General features: G+C 34.4%; 1 protein-coding gene across 1 annotated transcript; it reads right to left on the reverse strand.

Moving 5' to 3' along the window:
* Nucleotides 1-598: 598 nt before the first annotated feature.
* On the reverse strand, nt 599-19,478 carry trappc11 (trafficking protein particle complex subunit 11). The gene is made up of 30 exons (XM_067390581.1): nt 19,343-19,478; nt 18,653-18,864; nt 17,764-17,933; nt 17,125-17,195; nt 16,923-17,037; nt 15,574-15,673; nt 15,180-15,253; nt 14,496-14,592; nt 14,129-14,262; nt 12,736-12,883; nt 12,553-12,646; nt 11,685-11,764; nt 10,696-10,774; nt 10,527-10,581; nt 10,245-10,390; nt 10,102-10,163; nt 9,833-9,965; nt 9,227-9,357; nt 8,994-9,149; nt 8,708-8,895; nt 7,112-7,260; nt 6,413-6,534; nt 6,202-6,321; nt 5,969-6,034; nt 4,180-4,336; nt 3,911-4,022; nt 3,576-3,667; nt 3,296-3,429; nt 1,990-2,157; nt 599-1,401 (listed from the first exon to the last, which is right to left on the reverse strand). Exons 2-30 carry the CDS (start codon nt 18,854-18,856, stop codon nt 1,360-1,362), a joined length of 3,399 nt encoding a protein of 1,132 aa, XP_067246682.1. The 5' UTR covers nt 18,857-18,864; nt 19,343-19,478; the 3' UTR covers nt 599-1,359.
* Nucleotides 19,479-21,030: the final 1,552 nt, after the last annotated feature.

The following is a 21,030-nucleotide window of genomic DNA, read 5'->3' on the forward strand; positions in this document are numbered from 1 at the left end:
AGTCATATGTCTCACTTGTGCCATTGGAGTCATGTTTTTAGTCTACTGTGCTGTTTTCATGTTTTATAGGGATTTTCCATAGACATAATGGAAAATTATTCCACCCACACACACTGATGTTTAGGTTAAAATACTGAAAAAACTACACTGTCCCTGAATCAATATGTGATGCAATTTGCCTCATATTTTCGTGCACAGAACTGATTTACCGCATCTAGATCTCAGAAGAGCAACCAAAATGTAACCAACCAAATGTAGCTACAGCCTCTCACAAGTTAGAAAGAAAAAACAAATCCAATCAGATTAGTGATGTGGACGCGGGAGGCAGGAACCAAAATAGAGAATGAGATCTATTTGTGTACCAGGAATTGCACATTTTTCATAAAACACATGTAAGAGATTTTTAATCTCAATGAGATGTTTCCTGGTTAAATAAAATTAGTACATAAAAATCACAAGACACCATCAAACAACAGTGGTTATATAGAAATATATTCTAATTTTTTATCAAAACTACTGCTAGGGACATATCACGGTCACTGGATATTGGTAGGGACACATCCCTACTAAATTTTACACCCCTGTAAGGATGGCAAAAAGTAACTGCACACAAACATCTATTGCATATGGTGAATACCCTAAGCTTAAACTTGCAGAAACTTGAGAAGTGCTCCGGATTCCTGCTCAGGATCAAGTTTCCCCTCACCTCCAAAACAGAAATGCTCAGAATAGTCACAATTTTTTTAGATGACACCTTCTTAATATTCACAAGAAGATAATTTTAATGGTGAAATTAATGAAAAGGGTGGTATAATTTAAATAACTGAAAAGTATATATGTATTAAATCTTTGTATAGAATACAGTTCGCGCAAATGTTGTGGTTATTTGCTATGACCTGTTAAGTTAAAATTCTGGCCAATCACACAGCACCTCTTAAGGGACACAAGCCACAACAACAACAAACAGTGTCTTGACAACAAAGCAAAAACGTTTAATCACTTTCCACACGTTAATTATGACAACAGCCCTAGTGCTATGTCAGTTTAATGACTTCTAACATTATTTAGCAGTTATGTAGTTTTAGTTACAAGGTCATTTTCATGAACATTTTAGACATTAGGATAACTGTAGATTAAATCTGTTAGATTAAAAACAAATCTTATGCAGGGCATCATTGTTTAACAAGCAACAATCTAGACGTCTCACACAAGAAATCAATCAACTGAAATCTCTAATATTTCATTCACAATTTCAAATCATTGAGCTGTAAACATGTGTTCGCCAAGGAATGTTCTGCCTTCGTCCCGCAACGGTAACTATGACAACGCTCAGAGTTGGGAGATGTGCTCCTCTCTTCCTCATGCTGCTTCTATGGAAGTGTCTCCATTTCTGCCCTGAGGCTGAGAAATCAGAACAGACATGAGACAGCGACCATTACACTCCTGAAACATTCTCTCAATATTCCACACAAATTTATTTCATCCATTAAGGTTGGGCAGAATTTTTGAAATAGCTCCCATTCAATTCATGAGTTAGAATTTGAATCAAATTGGTCACACTAACAGGATGCTGAACTGGAATTTGAATTGGAATGACAGGAAGAGGAATTGCAATGCAATTCAATGAAATTCACCAGTCTCACAACAGAGGAATTTAATTAGTGCAACAATACTTTTACAGGATTTTCCCCGAATGAATACATTTTTATATATTTTGAACAATATGATACATGCTTTCTACAAAATGAAAGTTAATTTATTGAATATTTTGAAAAATAATATAATATACAATAGCATTCTACAAAATGAAAGTTTATTTAGTAAATATAATGAAAATACAATATGACTGATAACTCATTAATAAAAATCTGTATTTAATTAAAATTTTCTGGAAAATTTATGTATGATAATTTATAATTAATTGAACGGTACACAACATTATCTTACATCCAGATTCATATATAATTTGTTGCATGTCTGAATATTTACCTTTACGAAGATGCGTGAAGGCAGAAAACGGCGCAGCAGTTGACTGGAGATGTTTGGAAAGCGTATCAGGTTGATGTTGAGCTGAGGGAGGACTTGATATCCAGCCATCAGAGGATAGAAATTATACAACATCTCCTGTTCTGCACCCGGCAAAATCCTCATTCGCACCTGCACACAAATACAGAATGAGAATGAGACCTTCTGAGTAAGTGTGGTGGCAGTTGGAACAGCAGATTTTTTAAGTGCTGTGGGAAGTATAACATTGATTTGTTGATAACCAAACATTTTTTATTTATCATTTTACTTGCTTCCTGCTGGGTTACCTTTGAATGAGGAATTAGCTTCACTCTATGTATAGCTTTCGGACACCCTTGGACTAAGTGTGAGTGAATTTACTCTGGATCAGGGTTATTATAGTTAAATTAAAACTGAAACTAAAACCCTAAGAAAAACAAAATAATTTTCATTACTTGAAAATAAATATTAACTGAAATGGGACTGCAGATGAAAATTAGCCAGAATGGCTAAATCTGGCACATTTACATAAGAGACTTGTTTACTTGTGTTAATTAATGTGCATTGTCCTCTTTTAAAAATAAATAAATAAAATAACACACAAAAAAACTTATTTTATTTCGGCTAGATGCCAAGGCAACATTTCTTATTTTAATTTAGTTTAACGAGGTACTACTCAGCCTTGATTTATACAGCAACAGGAGTTGAACCAAAGTGCTTTACAGCACACATTATATACTTTTTGTTGAAGCCCAGGGGCCTCTGGTTATCTTAAGGCACCCTTGGGATCAGGGTTTCCCAAACAGGGGTTCAAGAGGAAACTGCAGGGGGTTTGGGAGCTGTTGAAAAACTAATAATTGTTTAAACTAAATGCAACATTAAAAGAAAAATGGGGCAGCAAAATAAACTGAAATAGCAATATATCTTATCAAATTTCAATCAAATCAAAGGCTGTGATTTAATTATAGGTAAAGAGCAGCAATGTATGTTTTTTTAAGAGGGTGAGCACCCTTAGAAGTAAATATTTCCATTAGCATTAGAGTCTTTGTTCTTCTTCGTATCTGGATGTCTCAGAAGTTGAAATATGACAGTTTCATATGAAATGAAATGTCATAATCATATCACAGATCGAAACTGCAATACATCACAATATAAGTCCTGCGAACCTATAGAAACACCCAGATGCTATAAAATATATATTAATGATAATGAATATCATATATTCATTTAGTTTAGTTTTCACCAAATGAAATGTATGTGAAGGGTGCATGAAGCCAACTTCTGCACTGACCTGTTTGAGTCCACTAAACATAAATGCATCGCTGGGCTCCACGCTTATTTCTACATCCTGAACCAACCCGGTCCGATTCTCCAGATGGTACCGAACAGGTAAAGACTCGCGCACACGACCAAATGATGGCAGCTCTGCAAAAAGAGAGCACAAAAGAGGACGAAGAGAATGAATTTATAAGAAATAAAATACAGTGAAAAGAACTCAGATGAGTCAGTCTATAACACTGAATTAAATTTAATAAAAAACTCAGTTATTTTGTTTGTTTTGTTTGACTGACCTGCATGGACATACAGAGGAATATTCTCTACCATCACATGCGGCAGAATAATGATCGTTCTCACCACTGATGTCTCAGAAAATGTTGACTTTCTGGATAAAAAAAAAAAAAAAAAAAAAAAATATTAAGATATACTAAATCTAAAACCACAAAAAAATAAAATGAACGTTTACTGAAATAAAACTATTTTATTTCAGCCAGTTGCCAAGGCAAAGTTTCTCATTTTCATTTCATGTAACTATTTACATGGCATGAAAAACGTTTAAATATATCACTTTCAGTGTAACATACAGGAACATTCTGGGTATATTTGAGAATGCAAAGAGCGCCATCACCTCTTCCAGGAGATGATGTACTGTCCAGAGGCAACAGTGCTGGTACCGTTCTGAACAGGAGGACATTTGAGCAGGAAACACTCACTGGCACACTCGCTGGTCTGCAGCGTGACTGGACACATGACAGAAATGCATCATATCAGTGAGCACATTTACAGTATTAACAGCATACTGGAGGTCCTGAAATATTGTCTGCATGAACGAATAACCAAAGTCGAGATAATAAATGCATTTATTAAAATATAACCATCAGAAATAAAGTTCCCCACCTCCTTCTACTTGACTCTGCGGCTGATCGATGGCAGTCATACTGGAGGCCAGCTGTACTTCACTGTTCACCAGCTCGATTGGCCACGGAGACGCACTCAAAATATCCATCATAAGCAAGAACGGGATGTCCACGTATACACGCTCCAAATGCTCAAACTGACACACACAAACACAAAAGTGTTCACGAACCTTATAAAATATGTGCTTAAAACTGAACATTTAAAAGGGACATTTTATACAAAGTTGAAAAAATTCTGTCATCTATAGAGTGAAACAGTGCCAGCCGACTTTTTCAGCGGTATTGGTTCCTTAAGTATTTTTCCATTTATTTCTCCCATAAGGATTTCAAAAAAAGTCTTTGTTAAAGCGTTATAAGCCATGAACCAAGCCAAGCAGCTACGAGACGAATCATAACATTACAAACTATGGATGGGAATCTTTTGGCACCTCACAATTCGATTAAAAATTGATTCTCTATTTTAAATCAAATTTCGATTTAATATGCATAGATTTGATTCTAGTTCACTGTTTTGTGTTACTTTTCCTATTTGACTGCGGTTTAAAAGGTCTTGAAAAAAAATCCCACTGTATTAAATGCATGCATCTGAGAGGCGGCGTCTGTTAGCGTTTTATTAATCACAATAAGCTGCGAAGAAGGACAAATTTTTCACAGCTTATTGTGATTAAGAACACTCTAACGTGTCAATACGTTTTAGTATTGCAAAGTTAAATAAGTGTGCCACTTTAGAAAATCGATTTTTGAAATTTGTGAATCAATGCAAATCCGTAGAAGATAGAATACTGATTCATATGTAAATACATTTTTTCTCCCCATCCATATTACAAACTTTGATTTGAAGCAAAAAAAGTATTTGAAAATCGTACAAAAATACAAGTACAAGACTGTGTACTACTTAACTGCTTTAGTGATAGAAAGAACTACAATACCATTATAAATTAAATTAATGCAGGCTGACAGTTTCAGCAGAAGCAAATACTATCGAATACAAACCTTGTAGCTCGCAGTGTTATTAAAAGTGTATGTTATTGTTAAAAATCAATTTCCCTGTGGAGAAATTGAATGGAGTTTTATGTTAAGACGACTGTTGCACTATATTCATCTTCATGCTGTTCCAAACTCATGTGAGCTCAAAAAATGATGGAATAAAGGATTATTATTAAAGCAACAGCACACACTGCAAAAATAATAAAAAAATTCTTGATTAGTATTATTGTCTTGATTTCTTGTACAAATATCTGATTTTTTTATTATTATTTAAATTAAGTGAGTTTATGCTTAAAACAAGAACCAATATCTGCCAATGGGGTCGTAAAAATGATTGTATTTTCTCTTTGAATTAAGTTTATTTTTCAGAGTTTTTTTTTGTTTGTTTTTCAGAAAATAATCACATTACATCTTATGTAATTTTGCTTCTCCAGTAAATGCCTCTTTGATATAAGAATGTTTAGATATTTGTACTGTAAATCAAGACAAAAAGGTAAGAAAATAATTTTTTGTAGTGTAGGGGGAAGTTCCTCACACATAGCTATCGCATGACTTCTGAAGAAAAGGAATATAGCACACAAGTCATGTGGGCTACTTTTATGCTTTTTGTCATTTCTGGCGCTTGACAGCTATCCCTATTCACTTCCGCAGTATGGAAGTTCTTTTTTTGTTCCATGGAAGAAAGAAAGGCATTTGGGTTTTGAACAACATGAGGGTGAGTAAATGTTTCATTAATGAAATTGTATTATATCATTCAAGTGTACAGGTAGGGGAGTTCTTACCTTACTAGACACAAACTTCATAGCGACTTCAAAGGGAACAACCGTTTCTACAGTAACAGTTTCATCCTACAGGTGAAAAACAAACAAACCGTCTCTGTGAGTGAAACTGAATACCGGTGCAAAGATTATACCACAAGAAAACTGGGTTAGGGGTGAAGTTTATGTTTGGCTCTGACAATCTTCACAAAACTATTTCTCAGTATTCAAGGAATTGTGTGTTGGGTGCTGCGTACTTTGTGACACTTGCAGGTGATGTCCTTGCCCTCGACTGTGGCACTCACAGAATAGGCTACGTGAAACAGTAATATTCTGGATCCTGTGCTCACACAGCGGATATACAGGGGCTTCACAATCTGACACATAAGAAAACATGTACACAACATTATACTGGAGTCAAGATTTCAATCAATTTAATCTTTGAAAATCCGTGCAAAGATTCTGTACCTTCTGTCCAGGTTGCAGATCTCCGAGGGGAATGTCAGGAAGCAGGGCAGGATGAGAATCATCACACACCTCAGAGCCATTTAGTGTGATTTGTGTCGACTGTGTGAGATTGGCATCCTGGCCTAATTGAAACAATAGAAATATACAATAAACAAATGTACGTTTTTGCATTTCACTGTGCTGCCTTCCATTGTTTTCCATACAAACACACTCTAAAATGTACATCTGTGACTAATGAGCTCTCATCTCGCTTGCGCATTACAGCGTTCTAAAAACGAAGCGCTTAAACTTCAAGTTCAACTTTTGAAAATGTATCTTGAGACCTTGTGTTATTTTTCCATTCCTCTGCCCTGCCTCTTGCATTTTTAAATGGAAAAATAGGTTCTGTGTGAACTGGGCACCTAGTTTTTCAGTACAATTTGCAAAATATACTATAGTAGTCTGGGATAATTAAAGTCAGCATGAAATGAAATTCGCCAAATCTATTTTCTAAATGTGTGTTACTGATCCTAATATGAATGATTTATTCATGTTTGCATTTATTTTTTTTCTTATTTCCCTTGTATTTTTTAAAGGGGACCTATTATGCCACTTTTTAGAAGATGTAATATACATCATCTGTTGTTACTGTTGAGTAAAAAACATTTAGTAAAACACAAGGTGTTTTTCCTTCTATTTTATTTAAGATTTCATGAGTACCTGGTTTGAGGCCTGCAGTAAGTTTGATGTCTTTGGCCACAGTGTCCTCTTCTGATTGGATGGTAACAGTCATACAGTACATCTCATTGGTCAGTGTTGGAGGCTCATGAGTCACCTGTACAGAGATTTTGGGCACTCTGGAGATGATCCTACAAGGCATGATGTGAAGAAAAACATCATTTTATATTTATAAATTTGAAATTGTATCCAAAAGAGGCACTTCTAAGAATGTGATTTAAGAAAGTAACTTGACTTTAAAGTTCTGCAATAGCATGCATTTAGAGTTCTTTTTTCTAAATGCATGTTATTGATTAGCCTGACTACGTCAGACTTCCTACTTCCGCTCAATTTCATTTCGCTTCTGTACTCTGTCTACGAAGCAAAGTGAAGTAGCAGAGTCTGGTATTACCAGGCTAGTTATTGATCTCATCCATCCATGTTTTTTTTGTTTTTTTTACCTCTTTGTAATTCTTAAAAGGGATAGTTTGCCCAAAAATTTAAATTCTGTCATTTACTCACCCTCATGTCATTCCAAAACTGTAAGACTTTCGTTCATCTTCAAAACACAAATAAAGGTATTTTAATGAAATCTGAGAGATTTCTGTCCCTCCATTGACAGTCCATGCAGGCAAGACACTTTTATGCTTCAAAAAGTTCAAATTTTCTGAAGTGACAATACTTTATATGATGAACATAATGATTTAATTTAGGCTTTTATTCACATATAAACATTCATCAATGCACATATCAGTTGTGGTAAATGAAAGCTCAAGCAAATTTGCTTGACGTGCGAGAACCAATGAGGTTCACTCTTGTGTGTTATACAGCATGTTTGAGCTTCTGCAAGAACCAAAGTTTGTTCTCGCGTGTCAAGCGGGTTCGGTTGAGCTTGTTTTATGTTTATATGTGAATAAAAGCCCAAATTCAATCTGTTCATCATACAAAGTATTGGGGCTCTTCAGAAGACTTGGATTAAACTGTTCAATTCATTTGGATTAGTTTTACAATCTCTTCATAAATTTTTTTTAAGCATCAAAGTGGTAGTTGTGTGGACTGCCAATGGATCTCTCAGATTTCATTTTAAATATCCTAATTTTTCTGTTTTGAAGATGAACGAAAGGATTGCGGGTTTAGAATGACATGAGGGTGAATAACTGATGACATTTTTTTTTGTGTGTGTTTGTGGGTGGGGGGGGGACTAACCCTTTAGGACTAACCCTTTAATCAAAGAATATAATAACTTTGTCAGCATATCTTTTGTTGAAAAGACAGACTTCTCTCTGGTGACATATGAATTTCTTAAATCATTTGGTCCGTTTAAAACCTTCCATTGTCTTGCAATCAACTGCAAGCTCGCATTTGCCTCTACACAATGAAAAACAGATGAATAGTACCAAGTTCCACTTTACATTTTTTAATAATATAATCTGTTACACTCAGACGTATGTCACGATATGGAAGAAAAGATCTGTCACTTCTTTTGATTCATAGAGATATTAACAACGAAAGAAAATGAACTACACATTTAAACAAATATATTTTCTGCACTGACTGACAGAGACATACTACATTTGCTGATTTTTTTTTTTAACTTACATAGTGCTGGACTGTATAGACACTGTGTCCCAATCCACATGCTGTTCTGGGAGGCGTGTCCTCCTCTTAAAGGAGCGGGACGCCTGTAAAGTCTCATGGGAAGAGGCCGCATCGCCCCAGCCACCCCGCCAGTTCAGATAGACGTAGCGCCCTGTCTCTCTGCCTAACATGAATCCCACACTCGTGATCTGAATGACAAATACAGACAAAAATAAAACAAAACATACTATGTACTAGTTGTGGCACCATTAGATCTGTTGAAATTAGGTAAATGAAATATTTTTACCTCAATCTTCTTTCCGACATCTTCCGTTTTAGCTACAAATTTGAAGCAATATTTGCGGGTTTTGCCGGGGACAAGACACATGTTCTCCTGGCTGGAAGGTTCTAGAATATCCTTCCCTTTAGAGGCATCCTCCAGCAAACAGTACTGATTATACTCCTGCAATTGAAATGCAGCCATTATGAAAAAAGCCAAATGTCATGGAGTGATGTGTGTCTATGTTAGGTGTGCTGTACCTGGTTACTGAGGCTGACACACAGCTTTGAGAATCGCACAGGATGTGGGCAGTCGGCTCTCACATAGACGTGTAGTTGGACAGGCTCATCTATGTGGAAACTAGGGGACAGGAACTTGGCCTTGCACTGAACTGAGAGAATGGCATGAATATAAACATCATTTCGTTTTGTTCAGCCAACATCAAAACAACAACAACATATACAATATTGTACAGAAGTTTGTTTTAATTGATATTTTCATTCAGCAAGATCACTTTAAATTGATCAAAAGAGACAGTAAAGACAAGTATCAGTTTCCACAGAAATATTAAGCATTAAACACTGATAAGAATAAGGAATGTTTTTGAGCAGCAAAACAGCATATTAGAATGATCTCTGTGGATCATGTGACACTGGAGTAATGATGCTGAGAATGCAGCTCTGCATGAATAAATTAAAATATATTAAAATAGTAAACAGCTATTTTAAATATAATAATGTTTCACAATATTACTGTCAATATTTATGATCAAATAAATGCAACCTTGGTGAGTATAAGAGAATTGCTGTTAGTTTTTTATGTTTTGTATTCAATAATCTTTTAGACCAATCAGCTCAAAAGCTCACCAAAGGGTACATAGTCCTGGACCTCAATGGTGATCTCATTAGTGCCGGCCAGAGAGATGCGGTCACTCCACAGCGTCTGGGCCGCCTTCACGGAGACCGGGTCACAGTCTGGTTCAGGCTCTGGAACTTCATTCTGGCAATCGCAAAAGATCAACTTTATAACCTCTACTAACACACCATATCTATCTACAGTGAGGCTTTTCATATTAAATACGAAAAACATAAATGAGATAACTATAGCGCCCTGTGAACAATATTTCTATACATACCATGAGCACTTTAATCAGATTCTTTTCAATCCTCGACTTCTGCTCTTCAGGGAGGACAGAGGCTAAGCACACACATATACACTTGTTAAACAGTAACTTTTAAATGTGGTGAAGCTGAGAGTCAATACATGGTATTCATGTACCTCTGCCCACAAGCTCCATGGAATAGGTGATGTAGTCTTTCACTTGACCCATGAGGTAGGAGCACTTCAGAGCCGTGCACAGGATAGATGTCAGCAGAGACCACCAGCGCTCCGTACGGTAGTCACACATAACATAATCCAACAGTCTGGGGAGTCATAATACAACAGTTATATGTATGGAACAGTTATAAACTCATATTAGGAATACAGCTAAATGCTATTGACAAAAGCAGAGCTGTAGCTGTGTATACTTGAGTGTAGTGTATTCTGAATTTAACTCACTTTAATGCTTTGGTGTAGTCTTTTGCATGATAATACTCCTCTCCCATCTGAACCACTGCATATGGAGACAGAAAAAAAAAGAGCAAGAATATTATTGTTTCACTATGCAATTAAATAAAGAATTGAAAATCTGGTTGATGAACATTTGAAAGTGTTTTTCTGGACTAACTGAGATGGCTCTTCATTCGTGGACACTTGTACTTCTTAAACTGGGCGACAGCGTTACTGAGGAGAGCAATGATCAGCTCCTGACATTAGAAACACACACATACAACCATTAGGAGAGGAATATTGTTGTTTTTATTACGGATGCACTGAAATAAAAATTCTGGGCCGAAACCGAAAATTCTGGATGCATTTGTCCAAAAACCGAAAATGATTTTTTCTAATAATTATTGATTTCTTTTTTTAAATGATTTTTTTGTATAATTTTATTAATATTAGACTTTTTAATTAAATTCAATAATTTTATTGAATCTGAATTTAAAAAAATACAAGCCAATAAAATACAATAACCACACTTTTATTTAAAGTAACACACCAAAATTGGACAGAAAATATGTTAAAATAATATTAAATATAAATATATTATTCTTCATTCAGTTCTATGTCAACAGAATCAGATTTAACAGATTTATTTTTTGATAAATTATCAAAATAAAGTATAGTCCTACAAAACTATTATTAACAGAGCATGTGAGTAGAGTGTAGCGGGAAGCAGATCAGTGAACGATAGGGTAGTGTCATTTTACCAGTGTTTCCCAACACAGCTATACCAACAGGAACAAGTCTATTACAGAGAAATTTCATGTCGACACATTATTTGAGCAGACTTTACTTTTCTGGTGAGCGTGAACACTGAGCTGAGAGGCGGGGAAGGGCGGCATATTTTCGGGCGAAAATTTTCGTCCAAAATTTCAGTGCATCCCTAGTTTTTAGATGTAAAACATAAAATATAACTGTTCAAATTTCAAAAACAAGGCCCTCAGCATTCCTTATTCCTCATGACTGACTCACTTTGAGAATTCAGAACTTTCTGACCTGAACATTCTCATGTTAAAAAAACATGAGTCTGAAATCAAATTCACAAATGAACCTGAACATGTAACTTAATGTATGTCAAGAAATAACAGGTTTTGCAAATATTTAAAGTCCCACCGAATGAAGCACATCTCTTTCTTTGACTTGAAGAGCGAGGATGCCTTGTTTCTCCTTCTCAGAGTCAGGAGGGTCAATGCCTGAGGGTCAAAGGTCACTGGGTCAGAAATAAGACTTTCAAGCTTTATATTATACATATCCAACAACTCATGCCTTTTTTCTATATTTGTTTGTTTGTTTGTTTTTAACACCATGTTAGCATCAGAGCTATTTACTTGGCAGTCAATATCATTTTTTTATTAAAATTTACTATATTTTAAAGTCATTACTATGTTTACAGTAAGCTGACTCACAAGTGAACTATTTAGGTGAATAACAACATGTCTGGTTAAAAAAACACTAATTTTAAAAATTATACTTTGCATAAATAAAAGTCTATTTTAAAAGGAAATTACAATAGTGACTTTTAATAGTCTTGGAAAAATCAGTAAAGTTTTATAATATATAATATGATACAATTATTTTAGGGGCACATATAGAATATGGCACTAAAAATGAAATCATTTATTTTTTGTTTTATTGTTGTTGGTGGAGATATTAAATTATTGATAGGGCAAGTATAAACCCAATTTGGCAGGCGGAGTTTTATTTTTGTTTTGTTTTACATTACATACTGTAGTAAGAATTAGATTTTTATTCATCCACATTATGGTAACAAGGACTCAAGGAATCAATATGCTTAATATTCATGAAGATAATAATAATACAATTTCAATAATAAAATATAACAATATACAATAATATAATTTAAAGCAATATATAATAATAATAATTTGCTTTTTTGGATTTTGGGTGAAACATGACATGTTTTGTGAGATTCAACCAAAGACCCAGGAAGGGTGATAGTGCTTCCTAAGCCATTACTCACTCTGATGTCCCTGTCTCCAAGGTCTCTGCCCGTAGAAGTCTAGAACTCCGGAGGGGGTCTCTAATGGGTCAGGTGCAGGGTAACCTATGCCTGGCTAGAACAGGACCAGTGGGAGATTTTGCATCACAAACTCAAATAAATTCAGATGACATCAATGATGCATTGCAATGTGGGTAGCAGTACCTCATGGCCACAGAGCTGTCCCGCTTGCTGCTTACGTTCCTGTGCATAATAAGCAGCCTGTTGATAGTAGAACCCTGGGTTCTGGGTCTGGATGGCAGTGAGGCCCAGTTTAATGGCTTCATCGAACAGATCACCAAATGACTGAAACCTACAGAGAGAAATCAAGAGTGTGCATTTATGAATAAAACCAAAACAAGAGGTACAAAACAAAATTAATATTCTAAACTTAGCTTTTCTTTTTTGTATATACTGTACATATGGCGATTTGGTACTAAGTTTGTTGAGCAACATACTCTGAAAACATTACGCAATGAGGCAGTTGGTGCGCTGTTTTTTTTCTTACCTCATTACATAAATGTTACGCATTCATAATGTCTGCTGTGCATTTTGGCATTTCTGAAGAAAATGTGAGTGGTGCTTGCTGTGATGTTGGAAGAGAGCCAACCCATATGTCTGTAAATTATTCTGGTGCTGAAATATGGCTTGTTCATGTTGATATACAGTTGTTAGGTTGCTCTAAATTTTTGCCAAGGTGTGGCTAGACATTTACAACATTGACAATTACAGACTCGATGCCCATCCTAATAATAAAAGCCAACCTCAACATCTCTATGATGTTGTAGAGTTGTAGGATGGTCTAAATGGTTGCTAGGGTGTGGTTACACAGTTTCCAGGCTGATACTTCAAGGGTGCTGACAGCCTGAGTCAGAAAAGCCCACCCACATGTCTCTACAATGTTCTGGAGCTGAGATATGTCTGGTTTATTGAAAATATCCCACTCCCTCTACAATGTTCTGGTTCAGAGATATCCCTCTCCCTCTTTTCAAGTGATCACTTACAACACTTTTCGTTAGTTAACATGAACTAAGAAAGAACAATACTTCTACAGCAGTTATTAATCTTCGTTAATGTTAATTTCAACATTTACTAATACATTATTAAAATCAAATGTTATATTTGCTAACATTTGTATTAACTAACATTAACAAAGTTTAATAAATGCTGTAACAAATGTACTGGTCATTGTTAGTTCATGTTACTTAATAAATTAACTAATTGTCAACAAATGAGACCTTATTGTAAAGTGTACAATAATAATAATAATAATAATAGTAATATTCAATGGATCCCATTCTATCAGAAATAATACATATCGGCAATAATCTATGTCTACACAATGGGCAGGACATAAACTAACTAGAAACACATGGCATCAATAAGAGAACAATAAAATAATTTAAACTACAAATCAAATAGTCATATAGTCTGTGATGTTTTTTAGATGTTTATTTTTTTTAGATTAGTTTTAAACCCAAAACCCTTTACCAGAGTTAATATCTTCATCCAAGAACATGAAAAAGGAATGCATGCATATGGCAGGGTTGAATCTTACTGTTTAGACATCCAGGCAGTGTGTTCGAATGCCAGCTCAGCGCTACCAATTTTCTTCTTGCACAGGTCGATGTGTTTGCGGAACTGAGCGATGGCGTCCAAGGGGGTGTTGTGCTGAAAGCACAGCCTGCAGATCTGCGAGAGAAGACCACCGTTAGACACTAAATAAAGAGACCTCTCTGAACCAAATGCAACTGAACATGACAGTGCTATTTAGAAGAAAATGAAAACAGGAAATGAACTCTGGCCAGTTTCCTGTGTGATGTTTACAGCTGTTTAGATGACACTTCATACTGGCCGGGTCTCAAAACCTTATGCAAGCACCACTCACACTTTCTTCAGATCATCTAAAAAAATATATAGTTTACCTTGTAGTTGATGAATCCAGCCATGGTTTTGATCTCAAGCATGTTGGTTTCATGAGCTCTGAGTTCATGAATGAGACTATAAGCAGTCCTGTAATATCTGTGAGACAGAACACATGGCATGTGTGAGGGTCCTAAATAAATACTAAATATTTATTTAGTCAGTGAAGTGATATATTTCATTTTTGACAGGAATGTAAACGAGGCTGTGAGGGATAGAAATACAGTGCATTCAATGGATTGTACCATTGTTTAACATAGATTGTTCAGCTGAAGAAATGTCTTTAGGAAAAAAACATTCAGTAGACAAAAAATCCATAAAACAGTTTTTAATGTTGTGAAATTATGTAATCTAGGACCTTACAAGTTTATCCCTTACAGCTTTTTCTTTATATCCATTAAATTCAATATGGCGTCTAACCTGAATAAGGGCTATGGGTTGGCAACCTTAGGAAGGGGTAATCATTGTCATGAGAGTGATAAGAGCAAGACTAGATATCATTAATATAAGTATTATATATTATTATCATTATATAATAGATTTTTAATACTAAGGGGCTGGGGATGATTAACAAGAAAACAATTTACCTGGCAATTCACATTAAGAAGGTTGCCAACCCCTGATGCAGGCAAATAAAATGTTAAATGTTTACATAAAATGTAAAAACTCCTGTTAACAGCACTTACTTGAGGGCATTCTGAGTGTCCTGTTTTAGTTCACTAAAGAAGCCCATCTTAAACTGGTGCCTGACAAACAGCAACTAGAATTCAAAGCATTCAAGGGTTATGTGTAAGTTGGGCTTTTTCACATTTCAACAGACTAATAAACCAAGAGACATAATAAAACAATAATTGCTGATTACTTATTTTGCGTGAGGCATCTGCACACCCTATTCTTTATGTAGGCTATGCTTTCAAAAGAGGCTAAAGAACTGTTTCAGAATTAATTTATTGCTTTTGCATTGGTTTTAATGCCTCTATTTGAGTGTCACAAACTGCACATACTTGCACAAAGGTTAAAAGTTATTTAGTATAAATTCAGGTGTTTATATTTGGATTTCAAGAATGGGCTCCAGGTTACCTGGTGTGTAGTTTTGTTGAGAAACTCCTTGTGAGATTTCACTCTCCTGATCTCATTATAATAGTAGGTCTGTGCATGTTCGTAGAATGCATTCTCCAACCTGCAGGCATATAAATACAAAACGCACAAAATTGTCTGTCAATCGCTTCAGTCACTTTCTTTCATGTATTCTGGGCTGCGATTGAGAAGAACACCTTTATAAACATAACACAAATAAATAAATAAAATTTAAATAAAATTGACCTTTATTATTATTATACCTAAATATTATTTGTTTTTTTTGTAGTCTCAAATTATTTTATGATAAATTATATTAATATTTTTTATTAACATATTCATAATACATCTTGTGTTTTTATTGTTGTATTCTAATGAGTACTTAGCCAAGGTGTAAAAAAGCATTTATAAACCAGTTCTATTTATAAATCAGTTTATATATATATATACACAGTACAGTCCAAAAGTTTGGAACCACTAAGATTTTTAATGATTTTAAAAGAAGTTTCGTCTGCTCACCAAGGCTACATTTATTTAATTAAAAATACAGTAAAAAACAGTAATAGTGTGAAATATTCTTACAATTTAAAATAACTGTGTACTATTTAAATATATTTGACAAAGTAATTTATTCCTGTGATGCAAAGCTGAATTTTCAGCATCGTTACTCCAGTCTTCAGTGTCACATGATCATTCAGAAATCATTCTAATATGCTGATTTGCTGCTCAATAAACATTTATGATTATTTTCAATGTTGAAAACAGTTATGTACTTTTTTTTTTTTTAGGATTCCTTGATGAATAGAAAGTTCAAAAGAACAGCATTTATCTGAAATACAAAGCTTTTGTAACATTATACACTACCGTTCAAAAGGTTGGGGTCAGTAAGAATTTTAATTTTAATTTTTTTGAAAAGAAATTAAAGAAATTAATACTTTTATTCAGCAAGGATGCATTAAATCAATCAAAAGTGGCAGTAAAGACATTTATAATGTTACAAAAGATTAGATTTCAGATAAACACTGTTCTTTTGAACTTTCTATTCATCAAATAATCCTGAAAAAAAATATTGTACACAAATATTTTGTACAATTGTACACATTAAATGTTTCTTGAGCAGCAGATCAGCATATTAGAATGATTTCTGAAGGATCATGTGACACTGAAGACTGGAGTAATAATGCTGAAAATTCAGCTTTGCCATCACAGGAATAAATTACTTTGTGAAATATATTCAAATAGAAAACAGTTATTTTAAATTGTAATAATATTTCACACTATTACTGTTTTTACTGTATTTTAAATTAAATAAATGTAGAATGAACACACACGCCACATCTAGAGAGACTAACCTTATGATGTATCCCACCAGGTGGTCAGTATGGGGCAGGACGAACAGGGACTTCCCAGATAGGTCACAGGCACCACATAGAGCAGAAGCCCTCTCAGATGCCACCAGATCTTCACCTAAGACACAACCACATCTTCATCCATCAACATCTACCCAAGACATAGACTGAAGTCCCTGAAACATGGATTTGAGTTTTGTGATACCTGGTGGGAGAGGAGTCTTCTTCTGAATCAAAACAACAGCAACCTTCGTGTTTCTTCCTTGTAAACTTGTCCTGTGAGAAAAAAATATATATCTCAGACCTGACATCAACAAACAACAATTAAAACACCTGTTAGGTAAATGAGATTTAGGGCAAATCCTAGGTGTTTTGGATTTTGTCACAATTTTTTTTAAAGATTTTTTTATTTATTTAATGATGCATTAAATTGATCAAAACTGACAGTAAAGACATTTATAATGTCACAAAATATTTCCATTGCAAATAAATGCTATTCTTTTGAACTTTGCATTCATCAAAGAACCCTAAAAAATGCATCACATTTTCCAAAAAAATATTAAGCAGCACAAGTGTTTTTTATTTTTATAATAATAGTAAAAGTTTCATGAGCAGCAAATCAGCATATTAGAATGATTTCTGAAGGATCATGTGACAATGAAGACTGGAGTAATGATGCTGAAAACTTAGCTTTGCATCTCAGAAATAAATTGTATTTCTGATCAAATAAATGCAGCCTTGGTTAGTACCGACTCTCCCTCCTGTCCCCACTAGTTTTAGAACAACAGAGTAGCTGGTTGTTGGACGACTAGGTGACCATCATGACACTTTCATAAAACTGTACCTGACAATTTCGACTTTGGTAGCACATTCAGACTGCTTTTCCTTCCATTGCGGATCGTCCCAGTCCAGCTCATAAAACAGCACGACCAGTGCAGGCACCAAGTTGAGATGTTTGTTCATCCATCCAGTCTTCAGAATCCCTTTAGGGATGTACCACTCATACGATGTTCTCTGACATGAAAACAGAGAATGTTAGCGTTCTAAAACCAATGTAGTTGCACAAATTAATTTGTTTTCTAAGGAGCGTAAATTATTTTATCTAAAGGCAACAGGCAAATGAAAATAGACTCTCTCAGCTAGTGATGTGGAAATAGTCATTGATGCTTTTATCTTTTTCTGTTTAGATTATTGTCATGCCATCTATTTTGGGACCTGTCTTGCGCATGTTGCACATCTCCAGCTAGCAAAAAATGGCACGGCAAGGATGCTTATGAATGCTAAGACGACTGACCATGTTATTCCATTGTTATCCTCAATGGGCTGGCTACCCGTTCAATATAGGATTCATTACAACATTTTGATATATGTTTTATAGCAATCTACGGGATGGCTCCAGAATATTTAGTAGAGTTTATTAAGCATTGTAATTTAAGATTAATGCTAAGATCCTCAAATAAGCTCCTCCAAGACTAGTTAGATTAGTTCATCCCCAACTTTAAATATTTTTAAAGACCGCTTAAAGTCATACCTGTGCTCGCTTGCCTTTTGACATTATTTTATTGGTTTGCTGTGTTTTTTTTTTCTGTTTTCACACTGTATTTATTATTAATTGTTTATATTAGTTGCATTGTTCAGCACTTTTGAGTTAATGTGTAGCCTGAAATGTGCTTTATAAATAAGAAATTACAAATGCAAAATCTTTAGAAGGTTTCATAGCTCTTTTGTCTCACCTTGGTTCTGCACTTTGGATACTCATGGTCTCCTGGTAGAACTTTGAATGAGATGGGTACTCTGTCTGCCCGCCGGTTAGCACAGAAAGCATCCCATATGGCCCTGTGGATGGCATTATAAACCACATCCAGGCCTGTCAGAGCCACAAAGGCCATGGGCCTGCAGCACAGCTCTGGAGGAAGATCCCATTGCGCTGGACTCATGATACCGCCTGGCCAGCAAAAAAATCAACACAAATCAAGTCAACATACACAGAATAGAACCACAGATACAAATAACAAAAAGAAATTCTAGGTAATTTCTCTTAGTTAAGTTTTTCATTGGCCAATACTGATATTCAACCGAACACAAAGAGATAGACCATAGTTTATGGAACTATGGTTTATGTTCAAGGATCCTGCAGATAGTGACTTTAACAACAGAAAACTCGGAATATGAAGACAGTAGCTCAATGACACATGCGTACATAAATCTTTTTATGTATATTTGTGAAGTTCACAGTTTTGCAGCAAACGGTCAAAGAATAAACCGCAAAGCAGCTGATTTCTTCAGTTGTCATCCGTGACAGCTGATGCTATTCTGTAAATGCTAAAGCTAACACTCAGTAACAGCCTGTTAAACAGCATCAATATGCCTAGCGCTGTCACTTATAACGTTTAACATTAGTCTATGAGCTGAAATGTATTTACCTTTAGGTTCAAGTAGTGTTTTTTTTCGGTTTTCAGCAGGCTGGCCAACATTTATGTTCAGCTCTTGCTTATAATTCAAACCCCACCTTCATCATAACATATGACTGCTTTTTCTTTCTGCGGCTTTTGCGCGTCGTTTTCTAGGAGACTGGTCTCTTTACCGCCACCTGCACTTCACGAGCTCTATAACAGTTGTGAGAAATGTATCGATTAGAAATTTCAAGATGACACTTCTTGTTGAAGAATTTACGTGTGTTTGTTTAATGGGGTTATTAACTATTTTTACCAAGTAGAGTTAGAATGCAGTTATGTAGAGTACTTTATTGCCACATCTACAAATTCATAGATACACAATGATTTCTCATTGTAAATCTAAAAAAACAGTAGACAGACACCATTACATTACATAACAAAGATAGTGTAAAAATTACAAAGATATAGAAAAAAATAGAGTTATGAATATATATATATAGACACAAATATATATATATATATATATATATATATATATATATATATATATATATATATATATATATATATATATATATATATATATATATATATATATATATATGAAACTAGCTCAAACTCTACCATTAACACATTTTAAATATTACTACTACTACTACTAATAATAATAATGTATCAATAATAATGATAGGCTAATTGTTATTATTATTAGTAATAGTATTTTAGCAGCAGTAGTATTCATAAACATAATTCAAAATAATAAACAACAATATGTTTTGTCCCCTTTATAATAAATCAGATATAAAAAATATTTAAATATAATAAAATAATAAAAGTAATAATTATGAATATATATGTATTAAATAAGTGTGAAACTAACTGAAGCACTACGGCCATTACGTTCTTTTTTGTTTAAAATAAAAACAAATAATAATGATAATTTACTGAAATAGCCAGCATATGGTGAAAGAAAAATCGTTCCCTATCTATGTTCCCCATGATACAATTTTTTTTACGTTGTGACTTTGAGTGTACCTCGCTACCAGTTAAACTTTCAACCTTTCATCAGCAAGTGCTGCTGTATTGGAAACTATTGTACAAACATAACTTCACTCCTCACAACACTACAGTTTGGAATAACAGATATATAAGGTTCGGAAGAAAATCTGTATATTTTGAGGAATGGAAAGCCAAAGGGATTTGGGCGGTGGCCCATTTCTTAGATGTTAATGGAAATTTGTTACTGTACAGAGAATTTTGTGAGAAATACCAACTGCAGTATTTATAATAGAATGATTAGAGCTATTCCAATTGTTATAAGATTAATGGTTAGAGAAGACATTTTGTTTTCCAAGGTCTCCCCAGAATTGAGGCAGCTCTCCTTGGAAGGTTGTGACTTTTGTGACAAAAAATGCAAAAACAGAGTCATTAGAAAACTAATTTTACATGCTTATTATCCAAACCCTATTAAACGGGATTATATACTTAAGGATTTTGATAACTCTGAAATTAAAAAAATAAGGAAAAAATATTTGTCTTTTCCCCTCCCTCCTAAAGCGAAAGAAGTGAATTTCAAAATTTTAAATGAGATTTATCCCACCAATGATTTTTTTAAGATTAAAATTTAATGTGAATAATTGTGTTTTTTGTGAAACAAATATTGAAAATTTAGAACATGTGTTCTTTTTTTGAAAGGACATGGTGCAATGGAATGG

Source organism: Chanodichthys erythropterus, chromosome 1, assembly GCF_024489055.1.
Source record: "Chanodichthys erythropterus isolate Z2021 chromosome 1, ASM2448905v1, whole genome shotgun sequence".
In the NCBI taxonomy this organism is placed as follows: domain Eukaryota; kingdom Metazoa; phylum Chordata; class Actinopteri; order Cypriniformes; family Xenocyprididae; genus Chanodichthys; species Chanodichthys erythropterus.